The sequence below is a fragment of the Danio aesculapii genome, chromosome 20 (genome assembly GCF_903798145.1).
Source record: "Danio aesculapii chromosome 20, fDanAes4.1, whole genome shotgun sequence".
NCBI lineage: Eukaryota > Metazoa > Chordata > Actinopteri > Cypriniformes > Danionidae > Danio > Danio aesculapii.
The window spans coordinates 53,971,504-53,990,630 of NC_079454.1; the positions used below are offsets into that span (position 1 = coordinate 53,971,504).

Here is a 19,127-nt window from a genome sequence, read left to right on the forward strand (position 1 = left end):
AGAAAAACAAAGACAAGAGAGCAAATAGCAAAAATGAGAAGTCAAACAAACAGCTATAGAATCGTATGATTGTAAGTTAACTCTAAAAACTGGACTGACACAGTTTCACTTCACTATAATCTTCTGTGTTCAGCTGCTTTCACACAATCTACATTGTAAAATCGCTCGAGTAATTAAGATGATCTGAACTGAATTAAATTGAATGATGAATGATGTTGTATGAGAACTGGAAACAAACTTTGCTTATTTACAATTATTTATTGATCATTTACTGTATTACGCTGCCCTGTTATGGCTGTGCGCGTGCGTGTGTGTATAAGTACTGCATTTTAGAAACAGAACTATTTTTAATAATTGAAATTACAACTGGGCGTCACGGTGGTGCAGTGGATAGCACGATCACCTCACAGCAAGAAGGTCGCTGGTTCAAGTCCCGGCTGGGTCAGTTGGCGTTTCTAAGTTTTCCCCTTGTTGGCGTGGGTTTCCTCCAGGTGCTCCGGTTTCCCCCACAGTCCAAACACATGTGCTATAGGGGAATTCATCAACTAAACTGTATGAGTGTGTGTGTGTGTGTGTGTGTGTGAATGAGTGTGTATGGGTGTTTTCTAGTACTGGGTTGCGGATGGAATGGCATAAGTGGTGTAAAACAAACGCTAGAATAGTTGGTGGTTCATTCCGCTGTGGCGACTCTGATTAATAAAGGGATTAAGCCAAAAAGAAATCCAATGAATGATTAAATTAAAGCAAAATTAAATTAAAGCACTAATTAAAAGCAGAGAAATGCAGATGCATTACTAAAACAACTCCTATATTTGGCCTAATAATTCAACGTAATTTTGAGATGTTTTAAAAGTCAAATATGAATGCAAATTATCTAATAGGATCCGTATTGTTATGTTTGACTAAGAAATCTGTGTTTTCAGAAATGTTCAGAAAAGTAGTGAGTTTTCAAAATAACGTGTCTCACTGAGGCTGCTGAGCTGCCGGATGACGTTGGCCAGAGAGATGTTGGTCACACACTCCAGTTCATTCTTAATGCTGTGGGGAAGAGCCGTGTGGCACAGATGACGAGGCTCAATACTGCGCTTGACCAGCGGCATCCTGAACGCTGACACACACACCTGATAAACACAGAGAGGAGATACGGCAGATGAGACAACCATCACCCAATCACCCAATTACAGAACAACTTCACAGGTACATTAAAATCAATCTTCATCGTTATTTCTCTTCCTAAGGAGGCACTATTTTGGGGGCGATCGAGACAGAGAACATTTAGTGACGAAACAGCTTTTAAGAATATACAAGCAAAGACATAATGCATACCATAAAAACAAATCATCAACATGCGCAGTTCACACACAGAATTCCGTCACTGCTAATGTTACGATTTATTACAATGTTGCAATTGCTCATTCCGGAACATTGTCGGAAGTCACTTTGACAGTTGGGAAATACATTCAAATTTAAATGTAGTACATTACGCAGCTACAGGCTGCATCCGAAATCGTATACTTCCCCACTATATAATGCTGTTATGATCACCCACAGTGTTGCCCTTGCAGGCTGCTGGAGAATACTCCTTGTCATTCTACCGAACTACAAATCCCATCATGCCCTTCAGTCACACACCTGTTTCAGCTCACCTCCTGATTACACACATACAGCTGAAGCTTATCAGGACTGATTACTTGGACTATATACACACCACTCACACACATCCATGCGTCTTGTTTTCCCTGTAGTGACCATTACAAAGCGTTTCCTGGATTGTCTAGCTGTTTCGACCATATCTGCCAACACTTTTTTCGTTTTTCCCGGGAGTCTCCCATATTTCAGACCCATCTCCCGTTTTGTTCTGTCTCCCAGAAAACTCCCAGAATTTAACCCCTCAACACAGATTCAACACTGGTCAGGCTGGAAAATGACCAGCTAAATGCAGCTAAAACCAGCTTGACCAGCCTGGTCTAAGCTGGACATAGCTGGTTTTGGCTGGTCATTTTCCAGCCTGACCAGCTAAGACCAGGCTGGAAATGGCTGAAAACCAGCCTGTAAAGGGCCAAAACCCATCTAAAACCAGGCTGGTCGACCAGCTAAAACCAGCCAACCAGCCTAGGCTGGTTTAAGCAGTTTTTTTCAGTAGGGTTGCGTTAAGCTCTGTCGACCACCATAAAAAACACACATTTCATTGTTTAAAACAGCATGTTGGATATCTTTTCTGCTGAAAATACTGTTGATACTAAAAAACTTAAAATAAAAACAAAAAACACACCTTATAAATACAGTAGATACGGTATAGCAGGAAATTTTGGCGGTTTTAATACCTTGACTTTTTTAAACCGAGGTATACCTTGAAAATGGTTACCGTCCCATGCCTAGTCGGAAGTCATTTTGACAGCTGGGAAGTACATTCAAATTCAAAATATAGTACATTACGCAGTGATAGGCTGCGTCCGAAATCGTATACTTCCCCACTATATAATGCTGTTATGTTGCACTTGCAGGCTGCTGGAGAATACTCCTTGTCATTCTACCGAACTACAAATCCCATCATGCCCTTCAGTCACACACCTGTTTCAGCTCACCTCCTGATTACACAAACACAGCTGAAGCTTATCAGGACTGATTACTTGGACTATATACACACCACTCACACACATCCATGCGTCTTGTTTTCCCTGTAGTGAGCATTACAAGGCGTTTCCTGGATTGTCTAGCTGTTTCGACCATATCTGCCAACACTTTTTTCGTTTTTCCCGGGAGTCTCCCATATTTCAGACCCATCTCCCATTTTGTTTAATTTTGTTAATCACGCAATTTAACCCCTCAACACAGGTTCAACACTGGTCAGGGTGGAAAATGACCAGTTAAATGCAGCTAAAACCAGCTTGACCAGCCTGGTCTAAGCTGGACATAGCTTGTTTTGTCTGGGCTCCCAGCCTGGCTAGGTTTTAGCTGGTCATTTTTCAGCCTGACCAGCTAAGACCAGGCTGGAAATGGCTGGAAACCAGCCTGTAAAGGGCCAAAACCCATCTAAAACCAGCCTGGTCGACCATCTAAAATCAGCCAACCAGCCTAGGCTGGTTTAAGCAGTTTTTTTCAGTAGGGTTGCGTTAAGCTTTGTCGACCACCATGAAAAACACATATTTCATTGTTTAAAACAGTTTAAAACAGCCTCTTGGATATCTTTTCTTCTGAAGATACTGTTGATACAAAAAAACACACCTTATAAATACTGTAGAAACGGTATAGCAGGAAATTTTGGCGGTTTTTATACCTTGACTTTTTTAAACCGAGGTATACCTTGAAAACGGCAAAGAGTTTAGAATGACCAAGAGGCGACACTCAATAGAATGTTCCATTGCAACAGGAGCGCCCAGCAACTGCCTCGGATTCCGCCATTTTGGAGTCAAAGCGGTCGGCTGTCCATTGGATCTTATTGCTGTCGCGATGGCAACTGCTTTGTTTTTTATTTATTTATTTAAAAATCGCATTAAAGCTGAGATATGACCTGAAAGCTGACAATACAACACTTACTATCACAATCATTAGCGCTTTTAATCGTTTATTTTACAGACTATGATGTTGCTCTATTGGAGTTTTCATTCCAAAATGGCCGCCGCGCCATCTAGTGGCTGTTTCCCAAATCGCACTAGAGTGTCGCCTCTTGGTGATTCTATGCTCTTTGAAAACGGTTAACGTCCCATGCCTAGTCGGAACTCATTTTGACAGTTGGGAAGTACATTCAAATTTAAATATAGTGCATTACGCAGCTACAGTGTTCTCATTTTGACCCTGTGTGACCTTTTGACCCCATCACTGTTGTTACACTTTCTCATTCAGAAAAAAACTGCCTGAAGTCATTTTCACACATGAGCTCTTCATGGTAATATACCGGTAGTTTTCCAGAAAAGTCTGTACAGTATGTGTGAAAGCGAGACAGAAAGACAGACATGCAGCTGTGAGGATCAGTGTTGCGCAGCTGCTGGATGCGCTCGAGCAGAATAATCACATTAACACACATATTTCATCATTCACTCATACACAACAACATCACTGTTCATTGTGTGTGTAAACAGTCATATATGAGCTCGACTGTGTCCAATAACACACACACACACACACACACACACACACACACACGTTTACATTTATAAAATTATATTACATTTACCTTAGATAATATTTGCATAATATTTGTATTAGATTTATATTAAACTCTTGTCATTAATGTCTAAAAAGAAACACATCATACAGTAAAATATGTAATTTTTATATAAACACTGTATTACTATTTTTTTGTACATTATTTTACTATTATTGTTATTATATTTATTATTATTAATGTTATACATTATAAATATTATACATTACATATACACTCACCGGCCACTTTATTAGGTACACCTCACTAGTACCAGGTTGGACCCCTTTTGCTTTCAGAACTGTCTTAATCCTTCATGGCGTAGATTCAACAAGCTACTGGAAATATTCCTCAGAGATTTTGCTCCATATTGACATGATAGCATCACACAGTTGCTGCAGATTTGTCGGCTGCACATCCATGATGCCAATCTCCCGTTCCACCACATCCCAAAGGTGCTCTATTGGATTGAGCTTTGGGGACTGTGAAGGCCATTTGAGTACAGTGAACTCATTGTCATGTTCAAGAAACCAGTCTGAGATGATTCACGCTTTATGACATGGTGCGTTATCCTGCTGGAAGTAGCCATCAGAAGATGGAGACACTGTGCTCATAAAGGGATGGACATGGTCAGCAACAATACTCAGGTAGGCTGTGGTGTTGACACAATGCTCAATTGGTACTAATGGACCCAAAGTGTGCCAAGAGAATCTCCCCCACACCATTACACCACCAACACCAGCAGCCTGAACCGCTGATACAAGGCAGGATGGATCCATGCTTTCATGTTGTTGAGGCCAAATTCTGAGCCGAGCATCCGAATGTGGCAGCAGAAATGGAGACTCACCAGACCAGGCAACGTTTCTCCAATCTTCTATTGTCCAGTTTTGGTGAGCCTGTGTGAATTGTAGCCTCAGTTTCCTGTTCTTAGCTGACAGGAGCAGCACCCGGTGTGGTCTTCTGCTGCTGTAGCCCATCCGCCTTAAGAAATTTGCGTTAACGAGCAGTTGGACAGGTGTACCTAATAAAGTGGCCGGTGAGTACATTATTATTATTATTATTTAAATATTATATAGCATGAACTGCATATTTAAATGATCTCAGAAATGCATTTTGCAGAAGACGTCTCATGTTCTGTCAGGGTGAACTTTGAGTCAAAAAAGCATTTGTGGCAGATCTCATGCCTGCTTCGTCCATCACTCACATTAAACTGAAGTGCATTGCATTCTGGGATACAGTCTGCCATGCAGTGCATTTACATCTGGCTTTTATCCAGAGTGATGAATGCTGCATTTAATGCACATATTAAATCAATTCATGCATTTACACAAAGAGTGAAAATGATGACCGCAGCACATACTGTATATTACTGAAGCCCTCCTAAACACACCACTGCCACAGTTCAGAGCAGTGTGTGTGTGTTTCAGTAAAGCTCGTCTGGCTCTTTTGTTTCCATCTGAAAATCTCAGGAGACTCTAATGGAAAGCAGCTGTTGGGCCGATCACATCTGCAGGCCTCCTGCGATCTGATTGGCCGAAGCTGAGCTGGCTGCTTTCTGACTGGCTGCTGCAGGAGGGCTCCGCTTACTGTAATTGGCCACTGTCTATATGCAAATGCAGCGGTGTTGGTTTAGTGCAAATCAAATCACACTGACAGCCACACATGAGAGTACTGGAACACTTTCAGCTCCACAGAATATGATACAGGAGAGTTTTCAGCTTTCTTAAAGATGCAGATGTCACAACAACTGCTAAAGAGACTGCTAAAGGGTCAGTTCACCCCAAAAATTAAGATGTACTCACTATTTACTCTCCCTCAAGTGGTTTTAAACCCTATATTCATTCATTTTCAGCTTAGTCCCTTTATTAATCAGGGGTTGCCACAGCGGAATGAACCACCAACTTATCCAGCATATGTTTTAAGCAGCGGATGCCTTTCCAGCTACAACCCAGTACTGGCAAACACCCATACACTCATTCACACTCATACGTAACAGCTAATTTAGTCCATTAATTCCCCTATAGTGCATGTGTTTGGACTGTGGGGGAAACCGGAGGAAACCCACGCCAACAAGGGGAGAACAAACTCCACACAGAAACAACAACTAACCCAGCAAAGGCTCGAATCAGCGACCTTCTTGCTGTGAGGCGATCGTGCTACCCACTGCACCATGGTGCAGCCCGTTTAAAACCTTTATTAGTTTCTATATTCTGTTGAACACAAAAGAAGATGTTTTGAAAAATGTTAGAAACCTGCAACCACTGACTTCCACAGTAGGAAAAACAAATACTGTGAAAGTCAATGGTTACAGGTTTACAACATTATTCATAATATATTCTTCTGTGTTCAACAGTGCGTGCGTATGTGTGTGTAATTATGTATGAGTGTGCCTGTGTATGTAAGTATATATGTGTGTATGTGTGTGTGTGTATATATATATATATATATATATATATATATATATATATATAGAATTGCATTGTATTAATTCATTCATTCATTTTGATTAATGAGGGGTCACTACAGCGGAATGAACCACCAACTATTCCAGCATATGTTTTACACAGCGGATGCCCTTCCTGCCGCAACCCAGTACTGGGAAACACCCATACACACTCATACACTACGGCCAATTTAGTTCATCAATACCCCTATAGCTAGGGCCAGACAGAATCTGCGGATATTTTTTGCAATTTCTGCAGAGAATTTTGTAAAAGTCTGTGGATTTATGCTGAATTATTTTGGGAGAGTCTTAACTAAAAGATTAATATATGAAATAAAAAATAATAGCTTTTTAACTTTTATTGAATGTTTACAATGCAAATCCTTCTAGATCCACTTAATTGGTGAACAAAACAAGTCTATCATATAATATTCAATTTAATTCACCTTTATTTGTATAGCGCTTTTACAGATTGTGTCAAAGCAGCTTCACATAGAAGATCATAGTGAATTGGAACAGTGTAGTTCAATAGGAACAGTGTCAGTTCAGTTTTCAGTGTTGAAGCTCAGTTCAGTTGAGCTCAGTTCAGTGTGGTTTAATAATCACTACTGAGAGTCCAAATACTGAAGAGCAAATCCAACGATGCGCAGCTCTACAGATCCTGAACCATGCAAGCCAGTGGCGACAGCGGAGAGGGAAAAAAACTTCACCAATTGGCGAAAGTGAAGAATTAAACAACCTGGAGAGAAACCAGACTCAGTTGGGCACGGCCATTTTAATTTCTCCGCTGGCCAAACGTCTTGTGCAGAGCTGCAGTCTAGGCGCTGGAGAAGCTGGACGTCAGCGAGACTCTTCAGTCTCATGTTCTCCACTCCTCCACGACCACCACAGTAGCTGCTCAGGATACGGCCTGGTCCAGGATTATGGAAACCTTGAGATCATCTCATCGCTTGTCTTGGATTGAATCAGTAGCGCTGCATAGTCTGAGGGCCTCGGGAAGAGTATCCCCAGGTGGAAATGGAGAATAAAGAGAATAATAAGCGTAGCTGCTGTTCGTAGTGTATATCAGCAAGATGCAGAACCTGTGTGGAAGCCCCCTAAGTGGTGCACTAAGTGTATGCTTTACTGAACAGATAGGTCTTTAATCTAGTTTTGAATTGGGAGAGTGTGTCTGAGCCTCGGACGTTATCAGGAAGGCTATTCCAGAGTTTAGGAGCTATAAATGAGAAGGCTCGACCTCCTTTACTCGACTTTGCTATTCTAGGTACTACCAGAAGCCCTGAGTTTTGAGATCTTAAAGAGCGAGTTGGATTGTAGCACGACAGAAGATTGGTTAGATAAACAGGAGCTAGATTATTTAAAGCTTTATATGTAAGAAGCAATATTTTAAATTCAATACGAAACTTAACAGGCAGCCAGTGTAAGGAGGATAAAATTGGGGTGATGTGATCAAATTTTCTACTAAAAGACTACTGTAATGTAAATAAACAAAATGAATATTTTCACATTAGTCAATATTATTACTGAAATTAATTTAAAAACTGAATAAATATAAATTTACACACATTTTCTCAAGTAAATAAATAATAAAAAAAGGAAAAAATCTGCAGATTTCTGTGTGCGCAGATTCGTGTGGGCCTACCTATAGCGCATGTGTTTGGACTGTAGGGGAAACCGGAGCACCCGGAGGAAACCCACACCAACACGGGGAGAACATGCAAACTCCACACAGAAACACCAACTGACCCAGCCGGGACTCAAACCAGAGACTTTCTTGCTGTCAGGTGACAGTGCTAACCACTGAGCCACCGTGCTGCCATTGCATTGTAAATGTTAAATCTAACATCATAAAATAGAAATGACAATCATAGTTACTTATGTAGCAACAAAACTGGTAAGCTAAATTTTGACTGGAAGCACTTCTGGAATAAGTGAAATAAATTAAAAACTCCCATATTAATTACTGTGCATCTCTTATTATCTTCTGTTTATTCTGAAAGAGTATGCAGTGGCCAAATGAAGCTAAAGTGCCATAATCACACATTAAGATCAGATAATGCCATTAAACTAACTGTTGCTACACACTATTTGTACATTTTTGTTGTGTGTGTGTGTGTGTGTGTGTGTGTGTGCTGTGACCTTCACACTCATGTGTCGAATGACTGAACCTGCATGAATAAATGAGGAGCAGAGACTGATGATATCCCAGAGTGCACTGCTCTTATCTGCCTCTGTACAGGCCACACTGGACATCAATGCACTTACACACACACACACACACACTTGTACACATACAGAGACATGCACATACTGACACGCTCCCACATACACACAAAAAAAAGCCCACATATTGACACTCACATACACACAAATGCACATGCATGCACATAATGACACGGTCACACACACACACATACACACCCACACAGACTTGCACATACTCTCACACAAAAAACACAGAGACACACACATTGGCACATAAATGACTCACATACACACACACACACACACACACAGAAATGTGCATGCGATTTGAATACAGCTTCACCAGATGGCTCTATTTGGGGGAGAAAATATGAATTCAGATTGATCGTGGTGATTTTGTAAGGGTGTAAATCATATATAATAAATCATAAACAAATTGCAAGCAAGAATAATTACAATAGAGCAAAGAAAGAAGACAAATAAACAGTGCTTTATCGTTTCCTAAGAGTCAAAGAGTTTAATTAATTACAGTTTTTTCCAATTGCTAACACACAACTTTTCAAACTGGTCTGGTTTTATCAAAATACTTAACAACACAATTGACAAAACCCCACACCTAAACTGCAAAATACCTCATATATCCTACAAAACGAAGCTCTGCAACTGAAACTACACACAGCATTATCAAAATCAAACGTTCGCATGAAATGGCACACACTTCTTTCATATTACCAGATTTTTGCCTAACCAACTACTCACTGTTGATTGTTCACATGCACAGAAATATTTGGAGATACACACACACACACACACACACATGCTGTTGCAACATTTTATTTTATTTTATTTTGTGCGGGGCAGCCTAGACTCATGGTGGCAAACCAGATTGATCGCCAGGTAACCGGGAAATGTGGCCAGTCTGCCCCCGTAAATATATATATATATATATATATATATATATATATATATATATATATATATATATATATATATATATATATATATATATATATATATATATATATATAAATACCAAATATATATAAATACCAAATATATATAAATAAATACCAAATATATATATATATATATATATATATATATATATATAAATACCAAATATATATAAATACCAAATATATTTTAATAAATACCAAATATATAAATGAATACCAAATATACATATATATATATATATATATATATATATATATATATATATATATATAAATACCAAATATATATATATAAATACCAAATATATGTATATAAATACCAAATATATATATATAAATACCAAATATATATATAAATACCAAATATATATATATATATATATATAAATACCAAATATATGTATATAAATACCAAATATATATATATATATATATATAAATACCAAATATATGTATATAAATACCAAATATATGTATATAAATACCAAATATATGTATATAAATACCAAATATATGTATATAAATACCAAATATATATATATATAAATACCAAATATATATATATAAATACCAAATATATAAATAAATACCAAATATATATATAAATACCAAAAAATATTTATTATAAATAAATAAAAAGTATTATTGTTATTATACAATTATTATTGTAATTACATAACAGAAATTAATCCTTAATGTAACTGGAAAACGTAAAGACACAACTGGAGTGATGCTAAGATCATGTAAGAATAATTTCATTTGAATTAAATTCTAGAGACAGTTCTATAGAATACAAAAAGAGATGTTTTATGATGAATTATGAGTCAAATTATGAGTTATGAATATGAGTTTATGAGTCGTCATTCCTCCTTTTAACTTCATACAAAAAATCTATCAGGAGGCCTGCTCAGTAAGATCACCCTATTATTAAAACTTTAGATTTGTCGACTTGTAAAACTCACTGCGTGCCGTCGCCTCCGCATAGAAGGCTGTTACAAAGGTTTCACAATGCATGAGCGGCACGTGAGAAGCAAGTACTTGTTTCTGCGTGCATGTTACCAACCGGGACTCGCACCGGGAGAAGAGAATCGTGTTAGGGTCTAGCAGATGCGGTGTGTGAGGCGCGTAGGTATGGTTCTCTGCACAAATGAGATGCGTCAGTTTGCTTTTTGATTAAACTACATTGCTTTCATCAGCGTTGGTTGGGTTGCACATAGAGAATAACGTCTTTATTCCGGGATTACCACTCTTAAAAAATACACTTTGCACATATAATAAATCATATCTCAAAGCATTTAGTGGCACACTGGCGATTTTACAGGGGCGATTTTACTCCAGTAAATTGGGTCTAGCGACGTCCCTGACCCTAGCCTATATATAATGTTGAATATAATGCAAGAAGGAATCTGATAATGAAAAAAATCTCATTTTACCAGTGAAAACAAATGGACTAATAATGTTGTCAATGGCAGATGATAAGCACATGTCTTAAACATAATAACTCAACTTTATAATTATCAATAGTTATATTCTGATCTCATCACTTTACTGTGAATTAACAAACAGGACATATTGAAGTCTGTTCAAGTCCACCATAATGACTATACAAAATGTAGCATTTTAAGCAACAGCAGACCTACACACAGGCCTAATATTATTAGTGTTGTTTAACCATATGTTTGAGAATTCACAATAACAATAGGCTCATCATATTAGCCTTTACTTTACATTTATAGAATCCTGAGAAAATCGCGATCTTGATTTTAAGCTAAATAAATTCACATTTTTGGCAGAATCGTGCAGCCCTAATCCTGTGATGTGACTATTGCATATACACACATTGCAATATTGATGTTAAAACCATATAATGTTCAGCCCTACTTAAAAGTAAGTACTTTTACTTCACAAAAAAAACATACCCACTTTTAGAAAGCTGTGTAAGTATGCGAATTGGAACGCAGCATCAGATTTCTATAAAACACAGCGTTTTAATCACTATAACACATGGATAATTTAAAAGACGAGAGCGTCAGGCGATGATAAAACAGCTCTGAGTGCAGCAGCGATCACTGACAGCCCTGAACTGGAGTGTTTTCACACCGCGCGCCGCCAGATCCCCCGTCAGGTTAAATATAGACAGAAGCTTGACAGGGAACGTGATGTTGGAGATCCGCTGATCTCCAGAGACTCAAGCTGGACACATCTGGAAACACAACTTTACTTCCACAAGCTCGACTACAGCCAGGAAAAACACAGAGCTCACACTTCAACAGACCCGGTGATTTAAAGGTGTGTATGTAAGACTCTTCTAAAGCATGAAGATATCGTAATATGTGTGCAGATATTTCAGAAACATCTGAGCATACTTGTGTATCTGAGAAACAATGCTGACGTCAGATATTCTGCTTTGAGAATGTGCGGTACATGGCAGAACGGCTGTCTTTGCTTTGATCTGTAACTCCGCCCACTGCCAGTTTAGCCAATTATATTCCAGCACCTCGGGTTGCCTTGGCAGAAAAACTGAGTATTTCTTTTCAGTCATGAAGGCTCTCAATGTTTTACGGATGCAGCTGAAAATGTACCTCTGGAGAATAGTAAAAGCCTGTGAAATGAGACGCAGATTTATAAAATTACACCAGGGGACTGTTCCATAAACCAAGCTTAGAGAAAAAGCCAGGCTTATTTTGGTAAGTCAGGTTTATTAATGGCGGATTCTGTTTCATAAATCAAGTTTACGACAGTTTAAACTCAGTTACTCTGGCAACTTATGCTGGGAAACTAGCCTGGCTAGCAGGCTAACTCTCAGGCTAAGTCAAGTTCAAGCTAAATTAAAGTAATGTTAACATTCGCCTGCTGTAATTTGATGTCATTTTATTTCATTTACCTCTTAATAATGATTAAAATTTTGGTCACTTAATAGTAAATACAGTTGAAGTCAGAATTATTAGCCCCCCTTTCAAATATTTCCCAAATGATGTTCAACAGATTCAGGAAATGTTCACAGTATGTCTGATAATATTGTTTCTTCTGGAGTAAGCCTTATTTGTTTTATTTTAGCTAGAATAAAAGCAGTTTTTAATTTTTTAAACACTATTTTAATGTCTCATAAGCAGGGCCAGATGGAATCTGCGGACGTTTTTTTGCTATTTCTGCAGAGAATTTTGGTAAAAATCTTTGGATTTCTGCAGAATTATTTTGAGAGCATCATAACTAAAACCTTAATATGTGAAATAAAAAATAATATCTTTTTAACTTTTATTTAATGTTTAATATTTTCATATTAGTCAATAATATTACTGTAATTAATTAAAAACTGAATAAATATAGATTTACACACATTTACTCAAGTAAATAAACAGAATTAATGATGGGCTAAAAACTACTTATAACTGAGAAATGTTGCTCAACAGGAATCTAGGATCATGATGTCGAATAGCGCATCGATGTTCAGAAATGCCAATTTTTAAAGGTCTACTCGTCTTAGCTACATAACATAAACCACACGGGCACCGTAACATATAGATTAGGATGGATCTGTTGTTGTAATTCAATGGTTGCTATTGTAACACAACAACTATAGTAATGAACCTGTTGTGGTAATTCAATGGTTACTATGGTAACAACAACTATAGTAATGGATCTGTTGTGGTAATTCAATGGTTGCTATGGTAACACGAACTATAGTAATGGATCTGTTGTGGTAATTCAATGGTTGCTATGGTAACACGAGAAGTAAATTAACTGATTTTTAATGGTTAATCTATAGTTGCTATGGTAATACAAGAACTATAGTAATGGATCTGTTGTGGTGATTATATGGTTGCTATGGTAACACAACAACTATACTAATGGATCTGTTGTGGTGACTCCATAGTTGCTATGGTAGCACAAGAACTATACTAATAGATCTGTTGTGGTGATCCTATAGTTGCTATGGTAACACAACAACTATAGTAATGGATCTGTTGTGGCAATTATATGGTTGCTATGGTAACACAACAACTATACTAATGGATCTGTTGTGGTGACTCCATAGTTGCTATGGTAACACAAGAACTATACTAATAGATCTGTTGTGGTGATCCTATAGTTGCTATGGTAACACAACAACTATAGTAATGGATCTGTATTTATATGGTTGCTATGGTAACACAACAACTATATTAATGGATCTGTTATGGTGACTCCATAGTTGCTATGGTAACACAAGAACTATAGAAATAGATCTGTTGTGGTGATTCTATAGTTGCTACCCTAACCTGCCTAGTTAACCTAATTAACCTAGTTAAGCCTTTAAATGTCACTTTAAGCTGTATACAGGGTTCTTGCACCATTTTAAAAGTAAAATTGAATGCTTTTTAAGACTTTTTAAGACCTCAACTAATATAATTTAAGACCCAAACGTTTCATAATTTTTTTGGAATAGGCTACTCAATTTAATGTCCTCGTTAGATTTAAATGAATTGTGCCTCATCACAGTATGGATAACCCACAGTACCTGCCTTTTGGGTGTCTGGCGGTGAAATGAAACCGTTATAGCTGACTGTGAGGTAGCGGCTGAACTAGAGCTGTAATCGGGCCATAAAAGTTAGGCCCGATATGGCCCGAGCCCAATGAGTACATATTGATTGACAGCTTTTAAAAGCCTGAACCTGTTTATAGCTCGACATTATTCAAATGTGCACATGCACACAGCTCTTTTGCCTTTTTTCATGAAGGAGTCGTTTATGTGTTATACTTATTCAGAACATAGGCCACTTGGAAAATAAGTATATAAAATAAGTATATAAAATAAGTCCTCTGTAACATCTTAACATCTCAGCACTCTAAATAGGCCTGGGTACATACACTTAGCCTTTAAACTGGCTAACACACCAATAAAAATAAGTCTATATATTAAAACTAGTATGTTTAGAAATGTGTTTGACATGCACATGGTAAATATTGTTAAAAGAATACAAATTTAAGAGGAGGATAAATAATTACAAATGGTATATGTGTGTGCTTTTATTTATTTTAATTAAGTCTTATTTATTTAATCATCCACTTTTCTTATTATTAAATATAATTATGTGAAATATAGCTCATGTGCTTTGTAAATTGATTGTTATTGCAGTCTAATTGTGTCATTTATTTATTAACTTAACGCCTTTCTGTGTTATTGTTCAAGCATTGAAAAAGAAAAGAAAACGTCGAACCGCCATGATGGATCTGCCATGAATGGAGGCGTTTCTGGGTAGTAAAAGAGGCTGGCAGACGCCGTGGGCTTTTTTTTGGCCTCAGCGGGCACCAATGCCCACAGCAGTGCCAACGGGCTCAGTATGCCAATCCAGCCTCCGGGACAAGAGGACTGCTTTTTCCATGAATGGAGGGTGTTACTATTGAAGTGTGAGTCTTTAAAGAGCACAAACACACACAAAGAAGGGTCTTCAGGAGATTGAGCTCGGGCCATCGGGGTCAAACCATTCCATATAACGGGGGAAGTAGAGTTCATTCTGCCTGCACAAACAAAGCCTTTATTTTAGCAAAACAACATGGTGTGTTTGAACAAACGTCAATGAGTGCATTGTGAGTATCATGTGACTGCTGTCTATCGATGTCTGTCTTCAAGACACATTAACATTCACGTCAAAATACACTTGATTACTGACAACCCCCATGAAACACATACTATAGCAAAGAACTTCATCTGTTGCGGTGATTCTTTAGTTGCTACACTAACACAACAACTATAGTAATGAATCTGTTGGGGTAGTTCAATGGTTACTATGGTAACAACAACTATAGTAATGGATCTGTTGTGGTAATTCAATGGTTGCTATGGTAACACAACAACTATAGTAATGAATCTGTTGTGGTAATTCAATGGTTACTATGGTAACAACAACTATAGTAATGGATCTGTTGTGGTAATTCAATGGTTGCTATGGTAACACAACAACTATAGTAATGAATCTGTTGTGGTAATTCTGTGTTTGCTGTGCTAACAAGAGAAGTAAATTAACTGATTTTTAATGGTTAATCTATAGTCGCTATGGTAATACGAGAACTATAGAAATGCATCTGTTGTGATAATTCAATGGTTGCTATGGTAACACAAGAATTATAGTAATGGATCTGTTGTGGTAATTCTGTGGTTGCTATGGTAACAAGAGAAGTAAATTAACTGATTTTTAATGGTTAATCTATAGTTGCTATGGTAATAAAAGAACTATAGTAATGGATCTGTTGTGATGATTATATGGTTGCTATGGCAACACAACAACTATACTAATGGATCTGTTGTGGTGACTCCATAGTTGCTATGGTAACACAAGAACTATAGTAATAGATCTGTTGTGGTGATTCTGTAGTTGCTATGGTAGCACAACAACTATAGTAATGGATCTGTATTTTTATGGTTCCTATGGTAACACAAGGACTATAATAATGGATATGTTGTGGTGATTCTATGGTTTCTATAGTAACAAGAACTATAGAAATGGATCTGTTGTGGCGATTCTGCAGTTGCTATGGTAACACAATAACTAGAAATGGATCTGTTGTGGCGATTCTATAGTTGCTATGGTAACACAACAGCTATAGTAATGGATCTGTTGTGGCGATTCTATAGTTGCTATGGTAACACAATAACTATAGAAATAGATCTATTGTGGCGATTCTATAGTTGCTATGGTAACACAATAACTATATATTCAACAATGGCGGCAACACCAAAGCTCCAAAAATGCCAAATTTATTTAATTAAAAAGGCTGACACAAAGCGTGTAATGTTTCGAGCCACACAGCTCTTCATCAGACAGTGCTCATCACAGTCAGGTGCTCTTTTTTTGTACTCTTCTGGATCACATGATACCCCCCCCCCCCCCCCCCCCCCATCCCCTGACGTGGACACTTCACAACTTCAATCCCTAGATATTGTAGAGTGGAGACAGAATGTCTCATAACTAGGGCCAGATGGAATCTGCGGGCGTTTTTTCTACAGAGAATTTTGGTAAAAATCTTTGGATTTCTGCAGAATTATTTTGAAAGCATCATAACTAAAACCTTAATATGTGAAATAAAAAATATGATCTTTTTAACTTTTATTTAATGTTTAATATTTTCATATTAGTCAATAATATTACTGTAATTAATTAAAAACTGAATAAATATAGATTTACACACATTTACTCAAGTGAATAAACAGAATTAATGATGGGCTAAAAAAACTGCAGAAATCTGCAGAAAATCTGCGGAATTCTGCGCACGCATGATTCCGCGTGGGCCTACTTATAACTGAGAAATGTTGCGCAACAGGTCTTCTAGGATCATGATGTCGAATAGCGCATCGATGTTCAGAAATGCAAATTTTTAAAGGTCTACTCGTCTTACCTACATAACATAAACCACACGGGCAGCGTAACATATAGATTACGTTCGCTGTCTTGCGACGAATATTAAACTTTTTCGCTGTCTGGGGATGAGTGAAAGTTGACATTTTATATGTGAAGTTACATTGTAAACATTTACATTACTACAAATTCGAGGCACTATTTCGTGCAAGATCGCGAACTTGACTGGTTCTTTTGTGGTGATTCTATGGCTGCTATGGTAACACAACAACTATAGTAATGGACCTGTTGTGGTGATTCTATGGTTGCTATGGTAACACAACAATTACAGTAATGGGTCTGTTGTGGTAAATCATTGGTAGCAATGGTTACACAAGAACTATCCTAATGCATCTGATGTAGTGATTCTACAGTTGCTATGGTAACACAACAACTATAGTAATGGACCTGTTGTGGTGATTCTATGGTTGCTATGGTAACACAACAATTACAGTAATTGGTCTGTTGTGGTAAATCATTGGTAGCAATGGTTACACAAGAACTATCCTAATGCATCTGATGTAGTGATTCTACAGTTGCTATGGTAACACAACAACTATAGTAATGGACCTGTTGTGGTGATTCTATGGTTGCTATGGTAATACAACAATTACAGTAATTGGTCTGTTGTGGTAATTCATTGGTAGCAATGGTAACACAAGAACTCTCCTGATGCATCTGATGTAGTGATTCTATAGTTGCTATGGTAACACAACAACTATAGTAATGGACCTGTTGTGGTGATTCTATGGTTGCTATGGTAACACAACAATTACAGTAATGGACCTGTTGTGGTGATTCTGTGGTTGCTATGGTAACACAACAATTACAGTAATGGGTCTGTTGTGGTAATTCATTGGTAGCAATGGTAACACAAGAACTATAGTAACTATAGTAACTATAGAACTATAGTAGCAATGGAAAAGTGTTGGTAAAAGTAGGTTAAAGAAGAACTTTTTTGCCCACTCACAAAACTAAATTAATTTGGACTTTTGCTGCATTCATTACAATTTTCTGCTGATCTCTGCCATACACTAAAGAGACTTGAAAATTCATTTATTTCTATATAGTATTGTTTTGTTAAGCCAAGCAGACGTATAGAGAGACGGACAACAGAGAAGAAGCCACTGGAAACACAGAAGCAGATGCTCAGACTGAAGAAATTAACAAATCTAACACAAATTCAGTGGATTCATTTGCACGGATTAATTGTTCACCTTTAAATAAAGCTAAATAAACATTGCAAATTTGGATTTCACATGGAATTTAAAAGCCAAAATACTTTTTGAACTATCATCCTGCATTGTGTTACACCCATTCTTTTCAATTATATCATATTTTACAGTGTGCTTGTGTTGCCGAAGGCCGGAATGTAGTCTGAAAGCTAGTGTTGATCTGGTCCTTCAGTGGTTTTAGCCTCTAAACTGGAGTATTTTTGTCTGCTCAGTGAAGGAGCCGAGGCGTTCACTGCTCCTGATAGTGAACAGTAATGAGGACACTGATTTGCAGCTCGTGTCTGAGCTCATAATGAGATCCAGAGGAGCTGAACACACTGCAGGGCTTCGTGATTTAAAGCGTCCTGCAGAAGGTTGTTTCACACCAGCGGCGTTCCTTTGCTCTGGATTAAAGATCCCGGGAAATCACTGCGGCTTTCCTGACTGATTCCACTTCACAAACACTGACGCACATATTTACTCCCTTTTCTGTAGCTCTCCATGCTAAATATAGAATAAGTCCATTTATACTACAGGTCTGCTCGATTCTGATTGGCTGATGAGCATTCTAAGGCCTTGATCGCACATTTTTTGAGTTGAGACAGTTTTCTAATTAGGTTTGGGCGATAAATCAGTTTCACCAATTAACTCGTGTGTGTACACTCCAAGAAATAAAGGTACGCGAGCTGCCACTGGGGTGGTACCTTTTCAAAAGATACCCATTTGTACTTAAAGGGTCCATATTGGTACCTCTAAAGCTTATATTTGTACCTAAAGATTTTAAGAGGTACA

General features: G+C 37.6%; 1 protein-coding gene across 1 annotated transcript in view; it reads right to left on the reverse strand.

The window, feature by feature from the left end:
* Positions 1 to 19,127, reverse strand: part of wasf1 (WASP family member 1) — an 85,284-nt gene that overhangs the window by 34,216 nt on the left and 31,941 nt on the right. Inside the window, exon 2 of the mRNA XM_056481439.1 lies at positions 968 to 1,121. Within this exon, the coding sequence (XP_056337414.1) occupies positions 968 to 1,100 (133 nt within the window). The 5' untranslated portion in view covers positions 1,101 to 1,121. The remainder of the gene's footprint in view (positions 1 to 967; positions 1,122 to 19,127) is intronic.